The 13,665-nt window shown below is 45.0% G+C and overlaps 1 protein-coding gene across 2 annotated transcripts; it reads left to right on the top strand.

Annotated features, from left to right (window-relative positions):
- The first annotated feature begins 238 nt into the window (after nt 1-238).
- On the top strand, nt 239-13,357 carry LOC136537275 (putative serine/threonine-protein phosphatase PP2A-4 catalytic subunit). Of its 2 annotated transcripts, none has more exons than XM_066529313.1 (11): nt 239-665; nt 1,094-1,150; nt 2,123-2,206; nt 2,315-2,386; nt 3,744-3,815; nt 4,112-4,152; nt 5,821-5,887; nt 6,440-6,631; nt 6,712-6,801; nt 6,887-6,994; nt 9,897-10,009. In XM_066529313.1, the coding sequence occupies exons 1-11, from the start codon at nt 558-560 to the stop codon at nt 9,918-9,920; spliced, it is 915 nt and encodes a 304-aa protein (XP_066385410.1). In that variant the 5' UTR covers nt 239-557; the 3' UTR covers nt 9,921-10,009. The 2 variants fall into 2 exon arrangements, with proteins under 2 accessions (XP_066385410.1, XP_066385407.1); XM_066529310.1 differs by lacking the exon at nt 9,897-10,009 and adding an exon at nt 12,751-13,357 and having other exon boundaries at nt 242-665.
- The last annotated feature ends 308 nt before the right edge of the window (nt 13,358-13,665 follow it).

The raw sequence follows: 13,665 nt of genomic DNA, 5'->3' as shown, positions 1-13,665 counted from the left end.
TTTGGTGACGATTGGTAATCTATTCATATTTTTTTTGGTAAAAACAAAATCGAACTGAAAAATCTGAAACCGATTTTTCTCTGACCGATTTTTGGAACGAACTGATTTGGGAGCAAATGATTAACAATACCGAATGTCCAACCCTATTTAGGAGTGTTGCTGATGCCCACACACGTGTTTGACCGGCTGTACGTGCCCAGCCCCTTGCCACTTGGTAGTTGCTAGTCCCCCCTCTTCCCCTCCTCTCGCTAGTGGCGCGACTGGTTTTGCCGTGATGCCGTCCGTTCCGTTCTAGTTCCCGTTCTTCCTCCACCTAGTCCCACTGAAGCTGGGCCCCGCACCCTTCGTTTCTCACTGTCACATGGTCCCATTGATCCCAGGAGCCACTGACTAGCAGGCCCCACGTTCTCCCGCCCGCTTCCTCTCCAACCCTCTCTCCTCCGTGCCGCCGCGCTTTTCTCCTCCCGCGCCCCTCCGCGAGCTCCCTTCCCCTCGCGCTCCCGCCGGCGACAAGCTCCAGCCAGAGTTAGGTAGATCAGGGTGCTGTGCCGGCACGCATGGAAGGGATGGAGGACCTCGCGGGTTCGCGTGGCGGCGGGGGGTGCGGTGGTCTTGACGCGCAGATCGAGCAGCTCATGGAGTGCCGCCCGCTCCCAGAGACGGAGGTGAGGCGTGCCACCCAATCCCCTTCCATCTGGCTTGTTTGATTCGCGGCGAGATCTGGGAGGCTTATGACGGCCGGTTTCGGCGGGGGAGTTTCTTTAGGGTTAGATCGTTTTCGGGAAAGATGACGCCTTTTCTGTGGTGCGGGTTTTGCCGGCTGCGGTAGATCTCTCATGTCTTTACGTCATTGAGTGGAATAAATCCTGCAGCTTTTTGTGCTCCTACGGCTTCTGGATCAGAATATGCTATAGCAGCTTATGCCATAGATGCCGAATCTAGCCCTGCTTTGTGTTTTGGTACCACTAAACCTGAATTTATGGTGGCTGTATTTGTCATTGTATCGACATTCTTGCTACTTTATGGCCTGCACTGCTGTTTGGTTCCGGTGATAGGATTGGAATGCTTTTTTAACTGCCTGGAGCATTGGCAGGTTAAAACACTGTGTGAGAAGGCCAAGGAGATATTAATGGAGGAAAGCAATGTTCAGGTACGGCAGATCTCTCACACAATTATTCAGCTTGACCTTTTGTTTTTGGTGCTACAATGTTTGTCTCTTCACTGCCTATCATAACATCAATGGTTTTGGGGCCTAAGGTTGGTTGGGGAATATAGTGAATGCATGCTCTACTTAGTTTGGGTAACATCATCCTCAGTGATAATCTATTTGTAATTTGTAATTGAATGTTATTATATTAGTATTTATGTATATGTATAGAGGGAACCGACATCATATGCAGGAAGAATTGAAAATTTTGTGCCCTTTTTCTTGGGCGTCCCATGAAAGAAGTTGACCTTTTTGGAGTTTAATACCTTAAGGGTACTGGTACCTTCCACCTGTGGAATATACAGTTAACACTCTATGTGCTGGTTGGCATGCAAAAGTGATTTAATGACAAACGAGAGGGAAAGTATGGGTGCCTCACTATTGGCTAGGTAATCCCAAGTTTGTGCATGTACTTTCAAGCTAATAATGCTGTATTTATTATTTGCATATTTGTTTAATGTTTCAAGTTTCTTTTATTGAAGGGCGGGCCTGGTGCAAGCGGTAGAGTCTTACCGCCTGTGACCGGAAGGTCTCGGGTTCGAGTCGCGGTCTCCTCGCATTGCACAGGCGAGGGTAAGGCTTGCCACTGACACCCTTCCCTAGACCCCGCACAGAGTGGGAGCTCTCTGCACTGGGTACGCCCTTTTTTTCAAGTTTCTTTTATTAAGTTTTGACCCCTTATGAGTGCTGTGTGTATAGCTACAACCAAAAGGATGATCTGATGTGTTTACACTTTATTCCATTTGATTAACTGTTAGTTTCTGGTGTGAAGTTTGATGCGCCAAGTAGAATTTTATCTGTGACCACAGCCAAAGAATGCATGCTTTATGTACATTTGACATGCATGCAACTATGCTGTTTTATGTTCCAGCAGAAGCTGTTTTAACTTGGTCTTTGTATGCTATATATGTACAGCCAGTTAAAAGCCCTGTGACAATTTGTGGTGATATTCATGGCCAATTCCATGATCTTGTAGAACTTTTCCAGATTGGTGGGAAGGTACTCAGTACACTGTGCAATCTTTGTGCATTATATCACTCTTTGCACTTTTGATGCTGTTCATTTCATTCTCCGAGAGCTGACAGATCATTCTTTGTTGTTTACCAGTGTCCAGATACAAATTATTTGTTTATGGGTGATTATGTGGACCGTGGCTATTACTCTGTTGAGACAGTAACGGTAAGATCTAGCCTGATAGTTGCATTTGTTTTTTTTATGGTAATAGAAGACCAATGTTCCCATGTTTAATTTTCATTGGCTGCTGTGTTGGTTTCATTCCACCCCTATTTTTAATTTTCTATCTATTTTTGTTTTTCTATCTAACGCATTTAACTTCGACAAAAGGGTACCACAGAAGCTAAAAGGCAAGTTTTATAGGACGGCGATTAGACCTGCTATGTTGTATGGTGCATAATGTTGGCCTACGAAAAGACGACATGTTCAACAGATAAGTGTCGCGAAAATATATATGTTGTGTTGGATTTGCGGTCATACAAGAAGGGATCGAGTTCGGAACGATGATATACGTGATAGATTAGGGGTAGCACCAATTGAAGAAAAGCTTGTCCAACACCGGTTGAGATGGTTTGGACATGTCCAACGAAGACTTCCAGGGGCACCGGTGCATAGTGGAATCCTAAGCCAGGATAGTAACGTGAAGAGAGGCAGAGGAAGACCGAAGTTGACTTGGGTAGAGGCAATAAAAGGAGACTTGAAAGGATGGAATATACCCAAAGACTTAGCCTTAGATAGGAGTGCTTGGAAGACAGCTATTCACGTGCCTGAACCTTGATTGCTTCTGCTGGGTTTCAACTCTAGCCTACCTCAACTTGTTTGGGACTTAAAGGCTTTGTTGTTGTTGTTGTTGTTGTTGTTGTTGTTGTTGTTGTTGTTGTTGTTGTATCTAACGCATTTAACTGTCAAATTCACAAGTTATATGTGCAGTGTTTTTCTTGAATAGCAGGGAGATCTATAGTCTAAGTCTAGCATGCATAATTGATAATTCAATGTTGTCGTGTGGACACTCACAAATCACCGCTGTTGTTGTCACCCTAATTTCCTTTCCACTGTTCATAGAATGTTCTTTTTCTTATCTCTTTGCCACTTTTCTGTTAGTGTTATTTTCTCTATTTCCTTTGTTTAGTAAATGGCTGTAAATTGTTTCTTTTTGTTCTATTGTTTTTGTTATCTAGAAACAAGAACAAGAGCAGAACATAAGTTGCAGATGATTTGTCTAGTGCCAGTTTTTACTCCACAAATTTCCCCTGAAGTTTGGCATTAGCAGTTTGTTGCAAGGGTGCTATACTGCTATGGATATGTTTGATCGGCGCCCCAGTGCACCCTGCCAATACAAACGGAATGAAATCCTTGTAGAATATTTTGAACTAAACCAAATGTGTGTCCAATTTTAGCAACCATTACCAAAAATAGGATTATTTATGAAAGTAAGCATATCTATTGATTACTTGATTCTATTGTGTTAATGAATTTTCTGTTAGTCATTATTTGTTGACATGATATAGTGGCCATCGTGCAGCTTTTGGTTGCACTTAAGGTGCGGTACCCACAACGCATCACAATTCTTCGTGGAAACCATGAGAGTAGGCAGGTACGGTAACTCCACAACGTCTATGAAATTATTTACTCTTTCATTAGTTAGTGTTACCTTTTCTTTAGCTACTGTCTGATTTGTATGCATATAGAATCGTGCCTACTCTTACGTATATCTCACTCAAAATTATTTGCTCCTTCATTAGCTAAAATACAAACCTTCTCATTTTGTTTATTAGTGTTACCTTTCTTTAGCTATATTCTGATATGAATGCATATAGAATAACGCCTGCTCTTTGTTGTAAATCTCACTTGAATTTTGTATTTCATTTGAGGAATCTTCAATTTTTGCAGATCACACAGGTGTATGGCTTCTATGATGAATGCCTACGAAAGTGAGTTATTTAGGTGCTTGAAAATCACCTACTCATCTACTCTTATTCCTTGTGTAGCCTGTGTACTGCAGCATCACATTCATACTAGAAGACTGCCAATGACTTAGGATTAGGAAAAGGGCGTACCCAGTGCAGAGAGCTCCCGCTCTGTGCGGGGTCTGGGGAAGGGTGTTAGTGGCAAGCCTTACCCTCGCCTGTGCAATGCGAGGAGACCGCGACTCGAACCTGGGACCTTCCGGTCACAGGCGGTAAGACTCTACCGCTTGCACCAGGCCCGCCCTTCACTTAGGATTAGGAAAGTGTGGCAGAAATTTAGAGCACCTAACCTTAGGCTACTTAATTGGCCCACGGTGATCATAAGACTGACAACTTAGAGATCTTATACCATAGTTGAATACTGTAAGCAACTCCAAGAGCCTCTTTATACCCTTCTTTATTGATAGGAATAGAGATTTTGGTCAAAAAATGTCCTCCAACAGCTTCTTTAATTAGATCTCCAAATATTGTCATCATCTATTCCGGATTTCTCGTTAGTCAAAGATGGAGAGCGGGGTTGGCTCTCTAGAGTGCGCACAAGGTATAGAGAAGTTGGAGCGTGGAAAGATATAGAGCGATTTTTATTCAAATGGCTCTCCAAATGATGATTTAGACAGTGATTTAAGAAAGACTATTGGAGGTGCTCTAAGGATGCATATCTATCTCTTTGTGCAAGCTATCTGCATCTCTTTGTGCAAGCTATCCATTTCATCAAACCACATCATCCACCAACATGCATTTAGTTGTCCACATCAGCAAAATAAGCCATCTAATTTTCATTCCAAATCATCCACAATCCCCGCAGCAAAGCTCAGGGCATCCTTCTTGTATTATGTATAAAAAACCAATCATGGGGGAGAGATGGCTTCCTGGCATTGCTTAGAGGCGTGTTTGTGTTGTACCTAACCCTTTGCCTGCTTGGAACAAGCTAGCCAGAAATCTCAGGGAGGTACCCACATTTGGGAGTGCCTGGTTTTGAGCTCATGTGTGCTGCCTCCATGATAAGAGACTGCCAACCTAGTGTTATTTCAGTTCACTGTGTAATAGTTACAATGTATATGCTTCCTATTCTCTGTAGAGTGCATTTGCCATGGAGAGTATCTTTTTGTTGTCTAGTATATTTAAAATGTCCTATTAATCATGCCCCATAACATTAGCAAAGGAAGTTCAAATCTGTCTGATTATTTGTTATGAAATGGGTACGGATAGGTGGATTAGCAGAGAGACCCCGGATAGCCGCCCTTCCTCAGGGACTATCTTAGGATTTCTTCTTGCTTGACTCTAACTGACCCCTAAGTAATATCCTAACCGAGTCAATCTATCTTATCCCTTTCCTAACCGAGTCAATCTATCTTATCCCTTTCCTAACTTATCTCTTTCCTAACTAATCCTAAGCAATCTAATCTCATCTGTTACTGTTCACGCGGCACAGTACCACGTGGGCCCCTGGGCCGTCTCCACTTGCCATAACATTATTATTGTAGTGCTCTGATTCATCATGTTGTTCTTCTACTCATTCTGGATAAACTCAAAAACTTGTTAGTTCTTCTGTTTATCGTTGTTGACTACAATGTGTTTAGCTTGATTCTTTTTGTTTGACTCTGTTGTACTGTCTTTGATTCTTCAAAACAGATATGGCAGTGCAAATGTCTGGAAGATCTTCACTGATATTTTTGATTATTTTCCGTTGACAGCATTGGTACGTTCGCTCAGCTTTAAGCCCTTTTCCTTTCTTTGTAAACCCTTAGTCCCTCGACTCATGCAATTGTATTTCTTTTATGAAATTGATCCATCATACCTGTTAAAATACTGCGAGTTTAAGCTACTTTCCACACGTGCTACTTTGCCAACTTAATTCTGCAACTGTCTTTCGTTGATGACACTATCATTCATCTATTAGACATTAAGTGCTGCAAGGTTAAGCTTATTTTGTCATTCACATGTGCTATTTATTAACTTAAGGCTTAACTACTCTCAAAAAGATAGAAGAAAGGCTGCTAAGGAGGTGATGTGCCGAAGCACCCATCTGTCATATTTGTTTTCCATTCTCTTTGCAGTCCAGATAAATATGTATGTGAATATGACATTTGAAATACTAGAAATGGTCTGATGGACTTACTACACATTCTGTTTGATGTTTAAATCTTTATGCTACGATTTCTACTCTCTCAGCTCCATGGCTTAATTTAATGGCCGTTTGTTTTATTCGTTCAGAAATCATTTTGACGTTGCATTTCTTCTCTGCTTGAAGGTGGAATCAGAAATTTTCTGCCTCCATGGCGGTTTATCTCCATCCATTGAGAATCTTGATAGTGTTCGTAATTTAGATCGTGTCCAAGAGGTCCCTCATGAGGGACCTATGTGTGACCTTCTATGGTCTGATCCAGACGATCGATGTGGCTGGGGCATATCTCCTCGGGGCGCTGGATACACTTTTGGCCAAGTACTTGATATACCATATCTTCTAATTATTGCCATACTCTTTCTTCAGTTTTGTCCTCAACTGTTGGCTTTCATTTTCAGGACATATCGGAACAGTTTAATCACACCAACAATCTTAAACTTGTAGCTCGGGCTCACCAGTTGGTTATGGAGGGATACAACTGGGCACATGTAAGTTTTCACTTTTCAGCATGGATTAGCATATACCATTTGTTTACTTGATATGATCCTATGATTTCTTAATCCAAATTCACAGGAACAAAAGGTGGTGACCATATTCAGCGCACCTAATTACTGTTACCGGTGTGGCAACATGGCATCCATCCTCGAGGTTGATGATTGCAGGAATCACACATTTATTCAGGTAACTGGTTCTTCATTGTTTCAGGTTACGTTCTTTCTTATTGTTCGTTTTGTTTCCTTGGTAGTTGGTAGGGTTAGGTGTAGCTGCTTTCTGTAGTCTGTACATGTAACATTATAGAAAACTAGCCAATACCCCATGCGTTGCCGCGGGTCAATCAAAGATAATGATTGGTTCAGTACATTATTTTGTTCTACATATTTGCTGTTTGTGACACTATAAAAACATATATGAAGACTTGGTTAACTACCTATTATAAGTACCTGAAAAAGAAAGGCTACACCTCAAATAGGTGCTAAAAATAATTGATCGCAGTATGACACTGTTAATCTTAGAGTAAGGCTGAAACTATTATGAAGTGGCAAATTTGGACAATTCCATATGAGGATTCGAGCAAATTATTCCTTTATGATGAGGTTCCACATAAGCGTCAGGGATTCATTATAAATATTTGCACTATAGAGGGAATATGTGACAACCTTTGATGCAAAATGACATATGACGAACTGCAAGGTGAAGCCAATATCATATGAATTGTTTGGTTGAAACAGCATGTCATATGCAGTAGTTTTCAAGTGTCAATGCAATTGAAGAGCGGGAGGGGACTGGCATATCGTAGTAACATATCTCAGTTATACCATGGCAGAAGAGACCTCAACTGCAATGCAAAGTAGATATCATATAAATGGTTGGCTCGAAATGGCATGTCATGTACACTATTCTTCGAAGCAAGAATTAGAAAAAAAAAAAACTGGTCAGTTGAAAAGTCTAAGAGGGTGCGGCATGAAGCAACATCGTTACTGTATGTTATATACACCTTGTTAATCTTTTACAGAGTGTGAAGACCAGAAATTTGATGACGCTATCCAGATTTGAGAGGTACTGCATTTTTTTTCTTAGACAGATAAGCAGAATGGGGCGTGGTGAAATCTAGATCCAAGCAACCAACAACTATACAACGGCCTTAATAGAGCCGAAGTAAGAAAACTATTTTTGAAAACTATTATTTTAGATGGTAGATTAACTATCACGGATCAACAGTAATGTCTGAGGAAGAATAACACGAATAAGTTTAGTTTTATTAATAATAAGGCAAGATAGCATCCGAAGCATCTTGAACAGAGGTGGCTGCACTATATGCGAAGCAAATACGATGGAAATGGAACCATAACAATCTAGGGGAACCACAACTGAGGTGCTGAGTAGCAGCCAGAAAGGGGAATCATAAGTTACGTTTGTATTTCGGGGGTGTAAAAATCAGCACACATAGGACTAAGATATGGAACCATTTTTTAGCAATCTAGGAGAACATGCAGGCGGTAACATAAGAATTGCTGCTATAAGCACTTATCAAACTGACGTGGTGCAACCATCTTAGCAACCCAAAGGAAGCACCATCAGCAATCAATCAGTGAAACAAAGATTGGCAGCCAACTTATCTTAGCAAGTCGATTCATAATAGAAGGTAGACTCATTGAAAAGGAGACTTTCAGCAATCTAACAGAGCGTAACTATGACTATATTATTTGTAGTAATTCAGGATGGCAGACTAATTATATCAAAGATATGATTTTGCAGGGAGCAACCAGAAAACCTTGATAATATAATCACACAATGGTCATGTAGAAGAATGTATACGTTATGTAGTTGATAAGACCTTTTTCTTTTAGACACATGCATATACCCATAAAGTACATAAGGTCGAATCATCATGGCATGCAAATAAGAAAAAACTCACCAATATGATTAATGCTAAATTCTGATAGCTAAGATAAGTCAGTTTAGGATACCTCGGATTAGTTAAGGACAACATTTTGTCCTACCCAAATACCGAACAGAAACATACGAACCATTTTTTTTTGGCCCTGCAAAAAACATATAAAGATATTCATGAGGAAAGGATCGTAACTGGTGTGCCGATGCACCCATTTGCAGAGATCTTTAAGCAATTATCCCTGCAACTCAAACACAACAAAGTATATATATTAGAAATTTATTTTATCATTGTGTGATACGAAACCAAATGATTAGATGTAGCAGCAAACTGACAGTAAGTTACCTGACCATCATTACTAAGAATCATGTCTTCCCTACACTTGCCAACTTCTGTAGAAATACCAAATGGTTCAGGTGCTGGAACTGTACCAAAAAAAAAAGAGAAGACATTAGTTGAATCGAAGGAGTCTAGAAGAGTTTCATGACACAGCGTGGACAAATATTTGACAAGGCAAAAAATATGAAAGTGCAGGGGTCGAGCAAGTATGTGCCTGAAAAAACAGTCAAGTTTCAATGGTTGACTTCGGCGTCTGGAATGTCTAGAACGAAATCGAAGGCTGTGGGAAAGCCATCACCAAAGCCCAGTAGCTCTACACCCAGCAAACTGTCGTCCGCAGGGGCAAGCTGTGGAAATAATCCCATGAAATGAAAGCAAACAAAATGTTGGAGGTACAATGCTTGACTAACAAATACTAAGGAGTAATTGCAAGGGCATTTAATAGGCCTCTAGAAATAATCCTATAGAATGAAAAAAAAAAGTCAAGGTACAATGTCTGTGCTTCTGTTGGGTTTCAGCTCTAGCCTACCCCAACTTGTTTGGGACTTAAAGGCTTTGTTGTTGTTGTTGTTGTAAGGTACAATGTCTGTGAGAAATAAACATGGCTTACCTGCAGTAGTTCACACTAACATAGTTTGTAAGTTTGAGGAAGCCACCAGTCATGGTCTCGTGGACGTTCCAGAAGATCGGAAGCTCTGTAGTAGGAGGGGGCAAAACAGCAGCCAAACTGGAATGTGGGATACGTAGCTTTTACAAATAAGAAACTGAAGGAAATTGAAAGAATAAAAATTAATACCTGGAGCCATGAGGAAAGGGAACTAATGACAGGTTCTTGCCTGTGTTGCAAGGTAGATGGCGACCTCTCCTAATCCTTGAACAGCGGGTTCAGAATGGGCAGAAAAGTGAGGAGGTATGGCAGCAACATGAGGTGGGTGGGAGGAGCGGCAAAGCATAGGTGAGCTGTGGAGGAGGATGAACACATCGAGCGGCGAATCGGACGGAGCGGCAAATCGGCGAAAGCGGGAGGATGGTGGCCGCGGTGGTGGCGGGGGCCAGGCACCGTGAGGGGGCGGAGCGGTGTGGGGAGCAGAGGGAGCGCCCTAAGCAGCCGGCCGCGGCGGGGGCCGCCGCACGGCACTCATGGCAGCGGAGCATGTGGCGTACGGGCCCTGGAAGGCTGGGCCGAAGCTGCGCTCCCGGACGCTGCTGCCTCGGAGTGGATGTGCCGCGCGTGAGCGTGTCAAGGGCGTCAAACCCCCGACAGGCAGGGCCTCGGCTACGGAGCTCGTAGCCGTCGGCCGTCTTCTCCGGTGAGGTTATACCCCTCTACCGCAGGCTTAGGGTTTAAGAAAGGAAGAGGTAGGAGATAATAATCTTGCTTAATTCCTCAAGGTGCCGAGTACAATCTTAAATAGCCGTGCGGCTGCAACTCAAAAGGAAACCAACCTCCTAGACATAAGGAAATAACTAAACTTAAGGAAATTGACTTGATCTATTTCTAATCTTGGCCACGCTGTTGCTGCGGCCCCTCTGCATGCGCGGCCTGAGCCTGGCTTGTGGCGCGCTCAGCGGCCCGACGCACATCGCGTGCGCGCCTCCGCCTGGTGTACGGGATGCCGCACATGACATCTCTCCCCCCCTCGACGACCGGCTCGTCCTCGAGCCGGAAAGCAGGGTACTTGGTGATGAAGTCGGCCTTGTCTTCCCATGTAGCAGAGGATGCCGGTTCACCCTTCCAGCGCACGAGCACTTGCTGAACTCCACGAGCCAGACGGCCCCGAACGACCTTCTTTGGTTCTGGGACGACAGCGCCATGATGAACCGGCGGTAGAGGAGGTGGAGTATCTGGTGCTGGTCCAATCCACTTCTTCAGAAGGCTCACGTGGAAGACATCGTGGATCTTGGCGCGTGGAGGCAACTCAAGGCGGACAGCAACCTCGTTGATGAGTTCCCGGACGCGGTACGACCCAAAATACTTGGGCTGGAGCTTCCCTTTGACAGCGACGGCCAGGGACGCCACTGGGCGTTGACGAAGACGGAGAAGAACCCAGTCCCCCACGGCATACGCCACCGGCCGGTGTGACTTGTCGTAGACGCGCTTCTGGGTGGCCTGGGCTTGCTCCAGGCGATATTTGACGTCCTCCAGGAAAGCGGCGCGTTCAGCCATGGTCTTGGCGACCGCTGCCACGCGTGTGTCGCCTGGCTCATACGACCTGATGGTGGGGAGGTCGCGGCCGTAGACCACCCGGAACGGCGTCTCCCGCAGTGACGACTGGTAGGCAGTATTGTAGGTGAACTCCGCCCATGGCAGCCACCGGAGCCAGTCGCGCGGGCGGTCGCCGGTGAAGCAACGGAGGTACATGGCGATGACTCGATTGGCCGCCTCTGTCTGTCCGTCAGATTGTGGGTGGAAGGCCGTTGTCATGTGTAGCTTCGCGCCCATGAGACGCATGAGCTCCCGCCAGAATGTGGAAGTGAAGACGGGGTCCCTATCCGAGACCATGGACTGCGGCATGCCATGGAGCCGCACGATGTCTTTGAAGAACGCCTCGGCGACAGACTCTGCAGTGTAGGGGTGAGCCAAGGGGAGAAAATGACAATATTTACTGAATCGGTCCACCACCGTCAAGATGACGGACTTCCCGCGCACACGCGGAAGAGCCTCCATGAAGTTGAGGCCGACGTCCGACCAGACCCCGGTTGGAACCGGCAGGGGCAGCAGCAAGCCGGCCGGCTGGAGGTGCTCGGTCTTGAAACGCTGGCAGGTAGCGCAGGCGCGCACGAAGTCCCGGACGTGCCGGCGCATCTCGGGGAAGTGGAAGTCACGCCGGAGGCGGTGGAGCGTGCGCTGGACTCCTTCGTGGCCATCATCATGCACGGCAGCAAGGAGCTCCAGTAGCAGCGTTGAAGATGGCGGGATGTAGAGCCGGCCATCAAACATGACCATGCCGCCATCGACCACGGACCACGGCGCGCCACGGTGGCCTGCTGCTATCTCTTCTCGAAGGGCCACCACGGCTGGATCCTCCGCTTGAACATGGCGAAGGCGGTCCACGAAGTCGAACCGAGGGGCCGATAGTGCCAGGATGGCCCCATCGTCCGTGTCGCGGCGGGACAAGGCGTCCGCCACGGTGTTAGCTGCGCCCGGCTTGTATTCCACCACAAAGTCGAAGCCAAGGAGTTTCCCCACCCAATGGTGCTGGGGAATTGTCGCGAGGCGTTGATCGAGCAGGTACTTCAAGCTGTAGTGGTTGGTCTTCACGACGAAGGAACGTCCCCACAGGTACGGACGCCAATGACGGACGGCGTGGACGAGGCCGATCAGCTCCCGCTCATAGGCAGCGAGAGAGCGGTGGCGTGGCGCGACCGGCCGGCTGAAGAAGGCGATCGGATGGCCGTCCTGGATGGACAGAGCGTTTGGTGGGGCTGGAGGTGCGTGACTCGTGAGGCTTCGGGATTGTTCCGTCGGTGGAGGCGTGAACAGACAACAGGCCTGCGGATGGTTTCGCTCGCAGATCGGACGGACCGTACAACACATCGACGTGGCCGTTTGAGAAGGCAGAAAATGTAGTATAGGAATAAGGGTAATGGTAGATTGGTAATTTCACATGCTTGAAAATCAGAATAACAAGGAAATGCCTCTTTTCTTTCTTTTTTTGGTTGCATTACTGTTGTGTCTGAAGTTACATTGGATTCTTTCCTGCAGTTTGAGCCCTCTCCTAGGAGAGGTGAACCAGATGTGACACGGAGGACACCTGATTATTTCCTTTAAGTTATTCTCCATACTATTTTGGATTTTGTCCAATATTGCAATGGTGATGCTGGTCAGTAACATTTTTGTTAGATCTATATGGTAACTTAACCGACCAGCAACAGTAAGAAAATGCAGAAGCTGCATATCCGCATTTGTCATTGCAAGAGGTGCTATCAGATCAACCTACATCCCAAACTGTCAAAAGATCCGCTTGTCTACCCAGTGGTGAATTGGCACCTCCCTTGGGCTTTGGCCCCATAGACCTTCACTGTTTCGAAGGGCGTTGGGACGTCGGAGCTTACATTTTCAGCGTAAGTTGCTTCAGTTCTGTCTTCTGTGTCAGCTAGTTTTGTGGTTGTGTGATTGTTAGTTGTAACTTCAGTGATTAAATGACAACAGACAAGCTGATCTTGTTGCAAGAACTGGAAACAATGAATTCTGGTAGCTCTTCCTTTGTTTCTTTATACGAGTGTTAGCCACTCTTCTCATGTAGAAGCAACACGTTTATCTTCAAGTTGTTCCATCTCATTTTTGTCATGCTAATGCTCATGGTAATTAAATGAACAATGTTTGCTTCCCATCTTTCTTGGACGATCTTCTATGAACTAAACGAAAACTGCTGACAGCAAACAGAGGGCTTAAAGTGGTACAGATGTATGGCCTAAATTCGAGAACAATGTGGGTCGCCTGCGCTTCGGAATTTTAGTTGTTCATTACACAAGTGATCTCACGTTCAAAAAATAAAGGATTAAGTCTACTTTTATCCCTCAATTATTGGGTTCGTCTAATTTTGATTCTTAACTATAAAACCGTCTAATGTTGGTACCCTAACTGTCAAAACCGTTTATTTCTAGCATCTGGACGCGG

Source organism: Miscanthus floridulus, chromosome 1 (assembly GCF_019320115.1).
Source record: "Miscanthus floridulus cultivar M001 chromosome 1, ASM1932011v1, whole genome shotgun sequence".
Classification (NCBI taxonomy): Eukaryota; Viridiplantae; Streptophyta; class Magnoliopsida; order Poales; family Poaceae; genus Miscanthus; species Miscanthus floridulus.
Note: the sequence above shows the minus strand (reverse complement) of the source record. Positions and strands in the feature narration are given on the sequence as shown.